Below are 14,915 nucleotides of genomic sequence, written 5' to 3' on the forward strand. Positions count from 1 at the left end.
AAAATCCTTTTAGGTAAAGGAGAGCAACACCAGAAACAGAGCTTAAAGATGAACTTGTACGCTTAAAGAAGGATGACTAACTGTTCAGGACCAGATTAAAAAAAAAAAAAAAAAAAATCAAATGGAGGCAGGGAGCAACTCTTCTTGAATTAGGGTACTTGGTAAGTAATCAATTCTTGCTATGAAAGCCAAGTTCCCAAATAAGATTACCAACACCTATAAGGTCTGAGGGTTAAATGTCTCGCATGGGACAGCAAGCAGCAGTCAAAATCGTCCTTTTAAGTTTGGCCAGAACGGGGTCTTAGTCTTCCATAAGCTCTGCTTCCTCAGTTGTGCACATTTTAAAGTACATTCCTCACAAGAGGATAACATACTCCCCTTAAGATCCACCATTTGTCTTAGAAAATTCAAGGTGCCCTTGGCACATTCTGGTATGGGTCAGTGAGGGTGCACTGGGAGGCACCAGCCCAGATTCTCTTTGGATTCACCCTGGAATGACCAGGACTGATTATCTTAGAGAAACCTGCCTCATTTGCATGTTGTTCTGGTGGGGTGAACTAACCCCAGGAAGTGCCTAGAAGGAAAAGCAGACAGCCTGGGCACTGTTACAGATGAGACGGCACAGGGCTAATGGCAGGCACTGCCTATAAGCCACCCCACTCTAGGAAGTCTGGGGGCCTGAACGAACGTGAGCAGCAGGCCATCACCCACAAGGAGCTCTCGGCTAAGAGAAGGCCTGACTTTCAGACAGAGATTAACTTGGGATCCCTAAGGTGGGATCCAGCGTGCCTCCTCATTAGCCCAGACTGCCCACAAGCCTTCACCTGTCTTGGAAAGCAGTGAAGTCGGCTTTAAATGGCAGAGGTGTCCAGAGGGAAAACACATCCGCTTCAGAGGTTTTTACCGGCAGTGGTGGCAGCCTCTGCGTGTTTCTGACAAAGTTCAGCATCAGAGACAGTGGCCAAATGGGCTTAAGGGAGCAGGCTTGGGCCTCGTGGCTGAACTCCACCCACCAGGAAGTGGAGAGTTTGAGGGTACAACCCAGGTGAATGAGGCCCAATTACAGGTTCACCCGAAATATCCATGCAACCGAGAAAAATGAATCCAAAGTCTGAATCTGCTGGATCCCAAATGCTGCTGCCCAGCTGTACCCGGTCTGGCCTTCCCTCTTCACCCATCCTCCACCTTGAAGGATGGATACAAACATGCTCCAGGCAGGACTATTTCAGGTCCACATTCTCTATCCTATCTACTCTTTAGGAGAAATGGGAAATTTGGAAGGTAAAGTAAAATCAGTGTTGTATTAATACTACCAACTCCTTTCTGAAATAGAAAAATATTAAGAAAATGGGCTGATTTATAATTAAAGGTGTTTTATCTTAGGAAGAGTGTTTACTTTAAAATTTTTACTTATAATTAAATCTTGCTTTAATTAGAAGTGAAATTTGCACGTTAAATTACACTTAATGCATTTCCCAAACTCAAAAATTGAACCCTAGATTGCAGGCAATCAACCCGGTCAGGACTCGACTCCTACACACACATATGTATGCACATGTTCATGTAGACACACGTGTACTTTTTAACAAGAAACAGGCCCATTTCAACTGTATTGTCAACACTCTGAATGTAAGACTCTTGCTTTTTAGGCTTAACTTCAGGGTTAATCATAAGGCAATTGGCTTATTTGCCCCCAAGCATAAACATGTGTTACTCCCATGAGAACAAGAGCATTATTTCATGCTTAGAAAGCAGGCATAAGTATCAGTGTTCAAACCAGCCTAAGCGAAAATTTAGGCTTGGACAAACGTCAGGCTCAGCCTGTGGTCTATTTCACTGTTAGAAAGAACTTTCGATGGGTAAAAGTTAATCACTGGGGCTAAGCATTCCTGCACTCGCATTCCTTCTTCCAGCAGTCTCGGGACTCAGGAATTCACACCAAGTATGAGAAGTGGAGTGATTACATCCTCGCTTCCTCTTTTCCCCTCTCACACATCAAAGTGGGAACTGGAACCAATTGAGACCATGTGTGAATCTGGTTGATCATTGTTTTGGTATTGCAAGAGATCTGGGTTCAGTACTAGTTTGGAATGGTTCGCTGAGAAAAAGCACTGAGGTGGGCTTTGGAAGACCTGGGTTCTGGTCCTGGCACCGTCTTTCCTCCTTGGCCAGTCAGGTTGTCTGGACCTGCTGTGACAGTATCCACGAGTGATGTACGACGTAACCTTGGCCGAGCTCTCGGACCCGAGTTACTTACATGTCACCAAGGCTACTCATGCCTAACCTGTGCATATGAATGGGTTAAGGGCAAGCATGTCAGAGAGAAAAGCACTAGCACCGTCATTATTCCAAGGAGACCGGTTCCATTCATGGTTTAGGAAGGACTGGGCTCTTCTGGGGGCAGAGGCGGGGCACAGTTGGCTCTGCATGTTACCCCGTCTGGCCCCTGCCAGCCTCAAAGCCTCCAGCTCCACCTCCTGGTGTGGCTAATCCTGAGGAAACACTTTCACAGCCGCAGCAGGCTGGCCCCTTCTTCCTCTCCCTGAGCCTGGGCGAGATTCTTCTGCCCAGCAAGTTTCACAATTTCCATTTCACCCAAAGTTCTGGATGGCAGGATGAACCTAGGCCTTAGTCACTCCTGGCTGAAAGATAAGCCCTCAGCTGTTTGTTTATTTAGTTTCCTCCAAGTAAGTACTTCCCTCCCATCAAGTTTTCACTTGGTTAAGAAAGGAAGTATCTTTCTCTTAAGCTGCCTGACTTAGGAGCTCTTAAACTCCTCCAAAATCTTGGGAAAGGGGAGTTTATTTTAATTGCCTACAGCCTGATTTCATTTGGGCCTGGCAGGCTTGGCGAATCCTGACTTTCCATCCAGTTTGTCTTTCTATCCTTGTCCAAAATCCAAAATGCCCAGGAGAGCAATTAGCCCAAAGCAAAGTGGCTGGGGCAGACTGTGAACAGCAGGCTTTGCGAGTGACACTGAACAGAGCTGGACAGCTACAGATTGCTAAGCTGTTGCACTCCCAGTGTCTGGGACACTCACGTGAATCCCAACAGCATCATCCTTCAAGATGACTTCACTTCTGCCCTTACTAGAAATGCATCCCTTCTCTTTGGAAGCTGGTGTTTGAATCTATACTCAGAATGCTGCTCTCAGCACCAGCACACCTACTGTAAAAATCACATACGCACCTGAGAGCAAGACCTTTGCAATAAGCACCTATCATGAACCAGGCAATGAAGCAGGGTGCTTCGGTTACATGACTTAACATAATTCTCTTCATCACCATTATTTTACAGATAGGGAAAACCAAGGCATTGAGGAGTTATGTGACTTGCCCAGGCCCCATAGCCAGTAAATGGTAAGGTTAGGATTCAGGATCCTTCTACCTAGCTCCAAACCTGTACTTTTTTGCCATCACACCTGGATGCCTCCTCATTATAAAGGCCCCTCAACACATTCTTAAAGCAGGGCACTATCTATGTTCGTGCAGCGGGTCTGCAGTCATAGTACATGGCACGCCACATGCTCTCTCCGCCTCACCCCACCCTCAGCTACTCAGTGCCAGAAGCCAACTGACCACGTGTGTCAGCTGCTGAGGAGAGGAAGGAGCTTTCTGGGTCTAGGAGAGTGTTTCTCAAGAGAGTGATCTAGGAACAGCACATCAGAATGAGGTGGCTTTCGTACACATAAGGCCTGAGAACCCCTGAGTGTGAGAGTGCGCTAAAATTCCCCCCACGTGCATCTAAGGCTTGAAGCCCATCTCAGGAATGAGTGTGCTTCTGACACAGACCCATGCATAGGCATTCCTGTGTATCTGGTCCACGGGGGGCACAGAAGTGGTCCTGGATGCCACTCAGCCGATCTGTCTGCATCCTGCTTGCAGCTCAAATCACGTGTGAACCCAGTCTCCCACAAAGCTGTGCCTCAGGAAGCAGTGAAGAAACGTTGCTGAACCAGTTTCCAAACCAGAAGTGTGCCCATTTGTGAGCTGCAGGATGCAACCTGGCTGACAGTTAGCTGTAGTTCTCGCATTCACAACCCGGGGACAGGAGACCTGGGGAAGGTCAGGACAGCTGGAAGTGTGAAATGAATGCAGCCCTGCATAGCTGTCAAAGGATCAAGCTGTCTGCGGCGGCTGACTGACCATGCACACACACACTCGGCAGCACCCAGCTAGGCATTACCTACTTCACCACCGGTGTAGAAGTCAGTGTTTGTCGGGTGAACGACAGCATCACTGTCGATCGAGGCAATGTCAGCCTGTACAACTTGCAACTATAACAGGTAAACAGATGTATATCAACTGTGTTGGACCGAGACCCACGCACAGGCACATTTACTAAGGCCCCAATGGCAGGGCTGGCCTACCTGGTCGATTCCAACATATGAGCCAAAAGGGCAATCAGTCCACGAAGTGTGCGCACATGTGGATGGGGGTGAGGAGAGGAGGAGGAGGAATATCAAATGTGACATGTTTAAATTAAACATTTGAATGACAAGTCCAAAAAAAGAGAAACAGACACATGAGATCATTTCCAAAGGTTAAAAGAAATAACAAAACAACGAATGCCCCACTTCACTTCGCAAAAGCCTGTGAGACTGGCACCCCACTGAGAAGGCTACTGAAACATGGCATCTGTTTTTAAAAAACGTGGACTATCAGGCGAACCAAAACAACAAGTTTCTCCATTTTATCGGCAGTAGTCACCTTTTAGGGTTTGATTTTTATTCCTGTGATGGTCATCATTTTGTCTACCTTCGAGGGACGTCTCTTGAAAACTGAGAAAACAGTATAGGTGTGCACAGAGGAATGCCTTTATTTTTCCCCCTCGATGTGTAAAAATATTTTTCCAGCCTACCTCTTATTCTGATCAATCTCATTTTTATGTATTTTACATATAAAATATACTATGGATAGACCGGATCCTAGTTTTTTCTAGCTTGTGGGGGTTTGTTTTTGTCTTTTTAAAGAAAGTATCTGTTTAAGGCAGTTAGAAAACAAGTTCAAGCAGGGCATTTTTGAGTCCCAGTTCTCATGTCTTCAGCCCACTACTGTACCCAGTCTGTGTGGGTCGGGCCTGGGCTCTGGCATGAGCATCTCTCCCAGTAAGGAAATCTGCCATCTTACAAAGGTGGCCGAAGATGGGAACTAAAGATACACAAAACATACCTAAGTCAGCATCAGGCACAAGGCTGCCTTGGTGGGAACCTGCTAGCCTGTTGCCCCTGCAAGGCTCACAGCTAAGGAAACAGGAGCCTTCACCATGCCCTAAGCTGACAGTTCTTCTCTGTAAAGGCGAGGCCACAGAGTGGGACACCTGAGGGGTAGCCCTCAGCTTGCCCTGAACTGTCCACCCTCCTGTGCAGGGAGATGCCATGGCTCTGGGGCAGTTTTCCTCTGGAAGAACTCACTCAGAAAGAGATATTGCCCTTCTTTTTAATATCATACACGAGCCAAGTAATTCATGAAGGTGGCACTCAGTCATATACTGTTTTCAGTTGTAGAAGAAGTCGAAGTGACAGTAGGTGGTAAATTTGGGGGAAATCAATTTGCTGGTGGATTAAAGACAACTTAATAGTATACTGATGCAGCTTAATTGTCTCCCTTCTCAAGTGTTTTCATGCTTTGTTTGTCATTTCTAATTAAGGCTTAAATGGAGAAACTATCATTTTGTAGTTACCTGAGATTTTTCAGTTCTTAAAAAAAAAAAAAAAAACAAAAAAAAAAACACAGTTTTAAAAAATCCCCCCCGAGTAACCAGCAGTCAGTGTGATCATTATGGAAGAGAATTTAGATGGCAATATATTTATAATCAAGGAGAAAGCAGCCAATCGGGCTTAATAAGACATAATCAGATCATTCCCATTTGGAATGGCTTGAAGTAAGTAGACATTCAATGTCTACCCTCAAACATCAATCTTGCTTTTGGGAATTTGGTTTGACCATCTGAAGTTTGAGAAGATGAAGAGCCAAAATTCTGGGTTCCATAACTTTTCAACTGACAGCTGATGGTGCCAAACCCCATCCCCAATTACCTAGGTCATCTTTAAGGTCAATGTCAGCATTGGTAGGATTGATTATGGCCTCCACCTCAAAGCCGGCTAAATTACTGATTTCACTGTGAATAAGGTTCAGCTGAAAAGAAAAGCATGAGGTGGGAAATAACAGGACAGCTGGGAAGTCACAGAGACGTGAGCCTTGGGATACAGGTGAAGGGCAGTGGACACTCCAGGTGCACTGGGCACAAAGGGGAAGAGGGAGTCACTGGCTAAACTGAATCCGTGTCAAACGAAAGACTCAAATGCCACTCGGGATGCTAAAAGGAAGCAAGCTAGGCTGAGGGTCCAGAACGTGTTTGCCTGGTGATGCCTGGGGCCAAAGGGAGGCATAAGCCATATCAGGCTGGTGGATCCACTTCCCTTGAAAAGAACTTGTGATCTGGGGGCCCAAGTACAGCAGCTCTCAGGACCCAGAGTCAAGTACTCATTGCTGGGGTAGGGTGGGGTGGTATATGTGACCATCCCCTTCTTTGAGCACTGGGATGGTGCAGAAGTCCTAGCTGGTTTGGGCAAACCCCTCGTAGCTCTACCATTCTCTTCCAAGTGGTCATGGGTCTTTGAGGCTGTCCCCATCACCGTGACTACTAGCTGGCTGGCTCCTGTGCCCTGCTCAGGGGTGGTGAGAAGCAAGAATGGCCTGTTATTTAGTAACATCTAATTTTACGTGCCTGTTAGTCATGTAATACTGAAGTTCTGGCCAAACCCAGGAAGAGACACAGCAGTTCTCCAGCAAGATAGTGTGTCTTTTAAACTGTTCACGTTGTTGGTGAGGCTACTCTGAGGCCCAAGGGGTAGAGCATTTTCTTTGAGTGAGTTTTAGGAGTACCCTACCACCTGAGTCTTTGTAAAGAACCGCTGAATGTCCTCCCTCCCCACTGTTACTCTGGTGCCATGGCAACCCTCCGTTTGAGAGGAATCCTAAGTTCTAGACTGGCTGTCAGAGGGCAGGGGGAATTAGCTGGCCCAGGATCCCCTTCCTGTTCTTAGGTCCAAGCGCCTGCAGCTCAGCACTCACACTCTCTCAGGGAAGATGGCTATTCTTCAGTGACAGACGTTCCTACCAGATGCAGCAGAGAGCAATGCCCAGAGGAGCGGATGACCAAGACCAACTGCAGTCCCGGCCTGGGGAGCTGACCGCACCCTCAGGGCCCAGCAGGGCAGGCGCTTAGTCCAGGCGCTCACTCCCAGGAGAGGGCCGTGTGCAGACACTCAGCTGGGAAGCTCTTGGCAACTGAGCTCCAAGTCCCTGAATTTCTGGGGCCAAACATTTTGTTGAAAACAAAACCAAACAAAAAACCTGATGTGCTATAAGCAGTAGAAATATAAACCCACATTTCTGATTCCCAGATGCAATCAGCAGATTCTCAAAAAAGGGACCTGCTTAGACTGAAAGTTGTGGAAATGAATTTGGTCTTATGGCCGGGGGAAGGACTCTGGCTAGGCCCTGCCACAGTGTGGTACGCCTCATTTTTAGTTAGGGCTCGAAGAGAGAAGAGGTACAAGCTCTCTCCACTTGGACTTTCTGGGGTGTGGTTCCCAGCACTGCAGGGTAATTAGGGGCCAGCCACTGGCATTCCTGAAGCTGAAGGAAGCCCACTGGGGTGCCCTCACACAGTGAAGCTCTCAGAGCACAGGTCCTGGTGCCAGGACAGAGGCACAGAAGAGACAGCATCAGGGAGAGGGTGCTAATGGTGTTGGTTCAGGGGGAAGGGGTGTGGATGGGCACACAATGTGGGGGGGGTCGGGGTCTCAGAGTAAGGCAAGTGAAGGTTTAGGGTTCAGGACAAGGTGAAGGGTTTGATTATGGTATCATGTAAGTACTGCATATGACTTCAAGCAAATGCTGTTTATAAAAACTCAAACTAAGCCAGTACTCCCTGCTCCCCACCAAAAATAAAAACCTACACTGTGTGAAGCAGCAGGAGATTGTTGGGGGAGGAAGGGAAAGGAGAAAAAAGGGAAAAGAACACTTCACTTGGTGTTATGAATGAATACACTTTAAAGACATCTAGGAGATTCCTTTTTTGTTTGTTTAAAAACCATACATGTTTAAATCTTTAAACTTCATAATATTTTTTTCTAATTGTACACACACTTCTGGATTTGTATTCAGAAATGTCTCACCGGAGAATCAGCTCCTGCCATGGGCTCTGATTCAACTAGCCGGGGAGACCCTGGTAGACTGTCTCTGCCTCTGCCTGGGGAGCACTCCCCCTGCTCTTTAGGGCTTTCTGGGGCAAAGTGCAGGGCTTTGTGGCCTTGCTGAAGTGAGGAAGCGGTTGCAAACAGAATTCCCAGCTGACTCAGGGCTTACCACCTTCCCTCTGAGCAGAAGCAGCCCCGCTCTTGGAAGCACTGAATCCTGCACATCAGGGAGCCACTGCCACCAGCATGGAGAAGCCCCAGCTAACCAAGTGCAGTTTCACTCTCACCCACCTCATGCTCTGCTGGGTACCAGGCTCAGCAGAAGTCCTCAGGGTGAGGGGCTGAGCCACAAAACAGTATTGCTATTAAAAATGTACAATTATAGAGGACTATAAAGCATGTGCTTGGGGGAGGGGGGCGGTCTGTGTTTGTGTGTTTGGGAGAGGAATGGGGAGGGGAGAGGACAAATTGCTTCAGGCACTTTGGAAAGACAGATGGACAATCATCTTGGCTTGGGCAGGCTGGCCCAGGGGGCAGAAGCCAACAGTGATCTGATCATCTGGTCATGAAACAAGAACAGAAGCTCCCCTGGACAGGAGAAGGATAAGCAGAGGCCACGTATACACATGCCTGAAAAGGCTCTCACTGTGCCGAGGACACACACCAACAGGCCTGGCAGGCCCAGGATAGATGCCCAGTCCTAGGAGGTCCCAGGCCCCCCTAAGCCCACCCAGGGTCAAATTCACCTGGGCCTCTTAGCCAAAGGGGCCCACAGCTGTCTGAAGCACATGGCAGAGCAGGGATATTTGTGGGCTGGGAAATCAGATTTCTGGGAAACTGAAAATTCTCAAGTTTAGTCTGATTTTCTGGGAGGGAAGAGGGTCATTAATGATTTCAGAATATGAACAAGGTAACTACTTCCTTGTCTTAACATTGGGAAAGATGGAAAACTAAGTTTTAAACCACAGAATGGTGAATTTAAAGTATCTGTGAAGATTGCTGGCCACTGGAGAGAGTGCCAGTTATAGAGCAGAAGGGGGGTCCCACTTGGCTGCAGGGTTGGGGGAAGGGGACTGAGCTAAGTGTCCTTCAAGATCTCTTCCACCACGCGGACCTGATGATGCTCATGTCAGTGGCCTCTACTGGAGCCAGCCTCTGATGTCTACAGTACCCAGTCTCCCCTCAAGGAGTTATGCCCAGTTAACCCTTGTTGTCTACTCCTGATGTGAACTCGTCAGGCTACAAGCTCCTAGAAGGCAGAGTGCAGGCTGCCTCCTGCCCAAGGGCCATCCGATACCTAAGACAGTGCTCGGGTTTCTGTAGGCCCACAAACAGAGCTGGAACTGAATGTCAAACATCCAGACACAACTTTAAGATGAAGTGAACAAACCGCTTCCCCGAAAGCAGAGCTAACGGAAAGGCTAGAGCTCAGGAACCGGGCCCTTGGCCTTGCTGGGACCTGAGGTGGCTCAGAGCTAACCTGGCTATCCTGGAAGGGAGGACGGCACCCACCACTGAGAGCAGGTCGGGAGGCAGCCTGCCCATGATAAGGAAGGAGCTGGTGGCTTGGGGCTACTGGATGGACATCTGGGCTGCCTTGACACGACCTCCTTGGCTACGGGAAATAGTACAATCCTTTTTTTTTTTTTTTAACACATATGTGATCAGAAATTCAATTTTAGGAAATAAACGTGATTTTTAAAGATTATCTGAGTGACTTGTTAAGTCTAGCCTGTCACTGTCCAGACTAGCCTGTTCGTATCTCTCATTCCCTCACAATGGACAAGGAAGACTCCTTTCCCTGTGCCCACCACATAAAATGCAACGCTTTTCCTGTCCCCAGGGTCCACTTTAACTAAGGAAGATGGAGAGGTGAGGTCTTCCACAGAACTGTTTCCACTTCCCCATGAATCACCATGTGTTCCCTGTGGCCTGCTCCAGGGCCCATTCCTGCCCTGGCCTCTGGGGTGGAGGGACTCCTTCCTCTGTGCTATGCTGCCAGCCTGCACGCATCTCCAGCCTGAATTCCCCCAGAGGCCTCAGGCCTGGAGGAGGCATCTGGTGGGTTTCAGGCTAGAATGTGCCACACAGAGACAAGGACAGCTGTGCGCACTGCTGGAGGCCCAGAAGCATGGCTTCATCAGCGTCCTAAACTGTCTCAGAAGCCAGTCGTCAGCCATAGGGTGGAAGAGGGTGGTGGGCCTTTCCTCCTCATTCCTGCTTCAAGAGCTCCCTCTCTCTTTACTGTTCCCCAGCCCCCGGGACTAGGGTGTCTGGATCTGAGGAAGAAAACCCATGGTACCTACCCCTGCCTCTAGCGGCCCACAGGGCTGTGACTGCAATCCTGATAGCTGGGGAGGCACACACGCATGCCCTCCTGACACTGCTTTCCCAACTGCTTCTAATAATACTGACTCTTCCAAGGAAGCCTACATCGCTTACTACCACTGACACAGATTTATAGAAATGCACTTTTTTTGGACATTAAGCTTTTTAAATCTTGAGAAGAAGCTGAGAATCTCCACTGAACCACAAAGCAAACACATTTAGTCGATTCAGATTCACAGCACTGTTTCCCTTTTGAAAACAATTCAACAATGTGTGTGAATACTGGGTAAAATCAGAGAGCAATGAGGGCGGTTACTCCTGAGACGTCAGTATGTGAGATATATTATCATCAACAACAATTGGATCCCAGGCTCCTAAGCCCTGGGCCAGCTTCTCCTGCAAGTAGCTTAGCAACTGTGCCTTTCAGGGCTGTAGCGAGCACAGTATCACCTTTCTGACCTCAGCTTGCTTTGCACTATTCCAGCATTGGTTTCACTGTCACAGGTGGAAAGTAAGACTCATAGAACACAGAGCACCATACAGTCACCATTGTAAAGCACTCTTTCTGAAACACTTCCTAAAATCCAAGTCAAAATTAATGTCTGTAATAATGACATTTTAAAATGTGCTTTGTGTAAAAATTCCTATGTGTCAGTTTGACCACTCTGGCCCCTTTTGCACTAAACGCCATGACTTTCGATTGACAGTAAAAACTATTTATAAAGGGCCAGAAAGCCCTGCTTCAAAATAACGCTCTCAACTATGAATACTTATTCCCTCTCATGCTGCAGGGCACAGGGTTCCAGAAAGGGCTGTTAGGACACTAGCTTCTAACAGGGTGCCCAGGCTGACTTGAGATGATGCTTTATTCTGTGACACCACTTTTGGGGAGACACAGTTTACTCTGCTAAAGGGCACCTGCAGGGCTGGATTTGGGGGTAGCTCATCCTGGATGCGTGTGTCCTGGGTCATTAAGCTGGAAGCAAAGGGCCGCCTTGTGGTAGTTTGGGGTTATGTTCTCACCACTCACACCAGACTGTGTGATACGGGAAAGAAGGCAGGTGTACTTTCTGGCTCTGCACTCAGCCCCTTCTCTCACAGCTGACCATGTTACACTGGGCTGCAGTTCAACCAGTCCCTTCAGGCTCTCCCTCCAAAAGTCAAAATATCAAAAAGCCACATTAGTTTTGCTGTCAAGCCTCCATCTTCCATTTTCCTCTATCTCCTAAATAATATTAGATAACATGCCTGTAAATGACTATAGAGTATCAGTGCCTCTCTATAGCTTTTTGGACTCTCCCTCCCCAACCGTGAGTGGCATATAGTCAGTATTAGCTGGATCTGCACTTTCTGGTACTCTCCTGCCTGTGGTGCCTGGTCCTGAGGCCTGAGACCAGGCTGTGCCCAAAATGGAGGAGACGGCACTGCTTGGCTGCAGAGGAGCTAGCAATATGTCTGCAGTCTTTGTTGCCTCCCTTCCCTTCCAGGGCTCGTATGCAGCAGACGAGGCCCTGATCCCAAGGCCAAGAAGGGCAAGAAGGGCATCTCCATTTGTACATGGACATTTGTATGGCTATTCCGGAAATCCAGCAAGGGGGTGTGAGGAGTTCTGACTTGATGCTGGCTTTGGGGTAACCAGCAGGAGAGAGCAAGAAGAACACAGGGAAGGGAAAGGCCAGGGTCAGGGTACGTGAGAGTGGGGTATGGGAAGGAGTGAGGGAGAGGGTGGACCCAGGCACTGAACTGTTCTACCTGCTTAACAGGTTTCCAAGTCCTGGCTCTAATCGTCAGCATTAGGGATCTGAAGCACACTGGAGCTAGTCCTAAATCGCAGAGCTTTTTTGCACTTTAGTTCAAACCAAAGCAATTTGGATGACAGGTCACATTAACTTTCAATATATTACCCAAAGGACAGGTTAAAGGGTGTGAAAGTAAACCCAGGTGGTTGCCTTCACTGCTGAGCTGAAATTTTATAAATAAAAAATATTTTAAACAAAAACTTACAAAGCCCCAGACCTTAAGATGACAGATAGTGCTGCTTATTTTTTCCTTTGAAAAATGCATACAAAATACAGATAATGGTTATAAAATGTACACTGTAATGGTTATTTGCTGGAACACAGAGTCCACCACAGGAATTGCATCATGGGAGCCTGAGTGCAATTAGCGACAGGAAGAGGGAGGGGGAGAAGGAGCACTTGCAATGACGTGAGCAGGACTGTGTCACTGAGATGCCAAAGAAAACTGACAGTGAGGTTTTAAAAATGATGCAGCTTCAGAACCAAGTTGTTCACCACATGCAAACTGAATGCGATTTACATGGAAGCTCAAATCCATGCTTTTAATTTTTTTTTAATGTAGGATAAAAAAAATTCAGAAAAGTAATTTCCACTCTCTCTCCACCCCCTTTTTTGGCGTTAACAGAGAAATATGAACTCTCATTCTCAGGTCTTAAAAGCCTTTGCATCATTTTTATTTTCAACAAAAGTGAATCATTTGTTACAAAACCATGGCGTCCTGGCAAATTGGCATCACTGGGGCGGCTGAAAACATATTGCCCACGGTTAAAACAAACAAACGACTGGCTTGAGGAGCCCTCAGGTGGCACAGTGTGTCTAGCAACAATCCCGCCCCCTGGATCAAGGTTCCACCTTCCGTGCCCACCGGAACACCTGGGCTGCCTGCTAGATCTTTCCCTTTCTAGGACCCAGTTATGACTTCCAGCTGCTTTTCTGGGCAGGACTACAGGATGACCAGGTCATCCCATATACACAGCTCCTTCCACAGACTAAGCCCAGGGTGTCCTGACCCCCACAGGAGCTGCTGTCCCTCTTCTTTACCACCATCTCCTCTCCCCACCTGCCAGTCTCCCCTCAGCACCCTCTCCAGCCCTCCCTGAGTTCTCTCCTAAAGCCACCCCAGGTCCCACTCTCTCCTCCAGCCCATGAGGCCAGGAGTGGTCCTCAGTCAGCCTTCCTGCTGGTGGAGGCACCCACCTGTCCCAGGGCCTGCGAGCAGACCGGGGCCCGCATTTGCCTACCTTCTGGCCGAGGAAGAGGCTCTTGGTGGAGAGCACAGTGAAGCCATCGGCGGGTGTGCCCTCGGTCGTGCTGTCAGCGCTGGCTGCCTTGCTGACTTCTCCCTGCTTCTTCTTGCACAAACAGAAGAGTCAGTATGAGGCCTGCACAGATGGAGACCACGTGAATCTGGGCTTTTCTAACAGGCAGGTGAATGCCCATAATACTCAAGAGAAAACAGGAAACTAAACCACTACTAGTTCTCAGCATTTTTCAAAGTGGGGGCTGCAGGCTTATTTTGAAGTCCAAGAGTAAAGAGTGCTAAACTGTATTTTCATCACCTTTATAATCTTAAAAAAAGAGCTACCTAAAGGCAAAACTTCACAGTGATAATTTAGAACAGAACCACTTGCATAACTTTAGACCAAGTAAATGTCTCTTAATTCAGGGTCTTCACTTTCTAGATGCCTGTACAGTATTCACGTCTGCGGGGAAAAACCAAACTGCTCTGGATCCTTAGTTCTCAAAGAGCCAAAACTCAGACCAAGGATCATCACCCTCCAACCCTCCGAGCCCAGGAGGCAAGACTCTCCCACCCTCCTTCATTAAGACCTGCCCTGGAGAAGGATCCATATGGGGGCTGTTGGTAAGCCTATCTGTCCCCTTGAGATGCCCCACCCCCCTGCAGTGAGCATGGATCTTGGCAGGCTCTTGGGCCTCTTTCCAGCATCGTTCAGACTGAAGTATATGTCCTCTGGGGTTTCCAAGAGCCTTGCAAAGGTATGTTGTGTAGAGAGGTATGATTACTTTCCAGATCCTCTGCTGCCTAATGTACTTCTTCCTGAAGTGGATCTGCCCTAAGAGCGATCTATGCTTGCAATCAAGGTTTCATGCTGGGTCTCCCTTCACAACCATTTCTCCCAGTTCCCAAGAGTGAATATGAGCACCACCCTTCAAGTAGGGATACATGTCTTTCTCAGTCTTTACTTCTGTCAAGGACGAGGCTTGTATTAGAAATGGATATTTTGGCTCATTTGGGGATTTCTTGCATTCAGATATATTGTTGAGTGAGAAAAGTGGGCACAATAGCAATTTTTGTTTAGGTACTTTTTCCTTCCCCCAATTATTATCAAAAAGGACATTACTCCTGAGGATGGTCCAGTGGGAGCAAATCAACAAAGTACGGGGTGAGAAATATTATAAAATATATAAAATATGATAAGTGGCCATGGCTTCCTGAAGGAAGGATCTGGACAGAAAACTCAGGGCAAGGCCCGTGCCCTATCCATTTTCCCTTTTAATACTCAAATTCATTAACATATTAATATTTTTACTTACACTGAAAAATAAGGTCTAATTTTACT

The 14,915-nt window shown here is 47.6% G+C and overlaps 1 protein-coding gene across 4 annotated transcripts in view; it reads right to left on the reverse strand.

The window, feature by feature from the left end:
- The window catches only part of MACROH2A1 (macroH2A.1 histone), an 80,048-nt gene that overhangs the window by 13,424 nt on the left and 51,709 nt on the right, over positions 1-14,915 (reverse strand). The window contains exons 5-6 of one of the 4 annotated variants that reach the window (XM_082651446.1): positions 13,575-13,682; positions 4,186-4,276 (exon numbers count right to left, since the gene is read on the reverse strand). In XM_082651446.1, the coding sequence (XP_082507572.1) occupies positions 4,186-4,276; positions 13,575-13,682 (199 nt within the window). Of the gene's footprint in view, positions 1-4,185; positions 4,277-6,037; positions 6,138-13,574; positions 13,686-14,915 lie in introns of all 4 variants that reach the window. The other 3 variants (XM_082651444.1, XM_082651445.1, XM_082651443.1) reach the window with 3 other exon arrangements.

The sequence above is a fragment of the Grampus griseus genome (assembly GCF_964374135.1).
Source record: "Grampus griseus genome assembly, chromosome: 3".
NCBI classification, from domain to species: domain Eukaryota; kingdom Metazoa; phylum Chordata; class Mammalia; order Artiodactyla; family Delphinidae; genus Grampus; species Grampus griseus.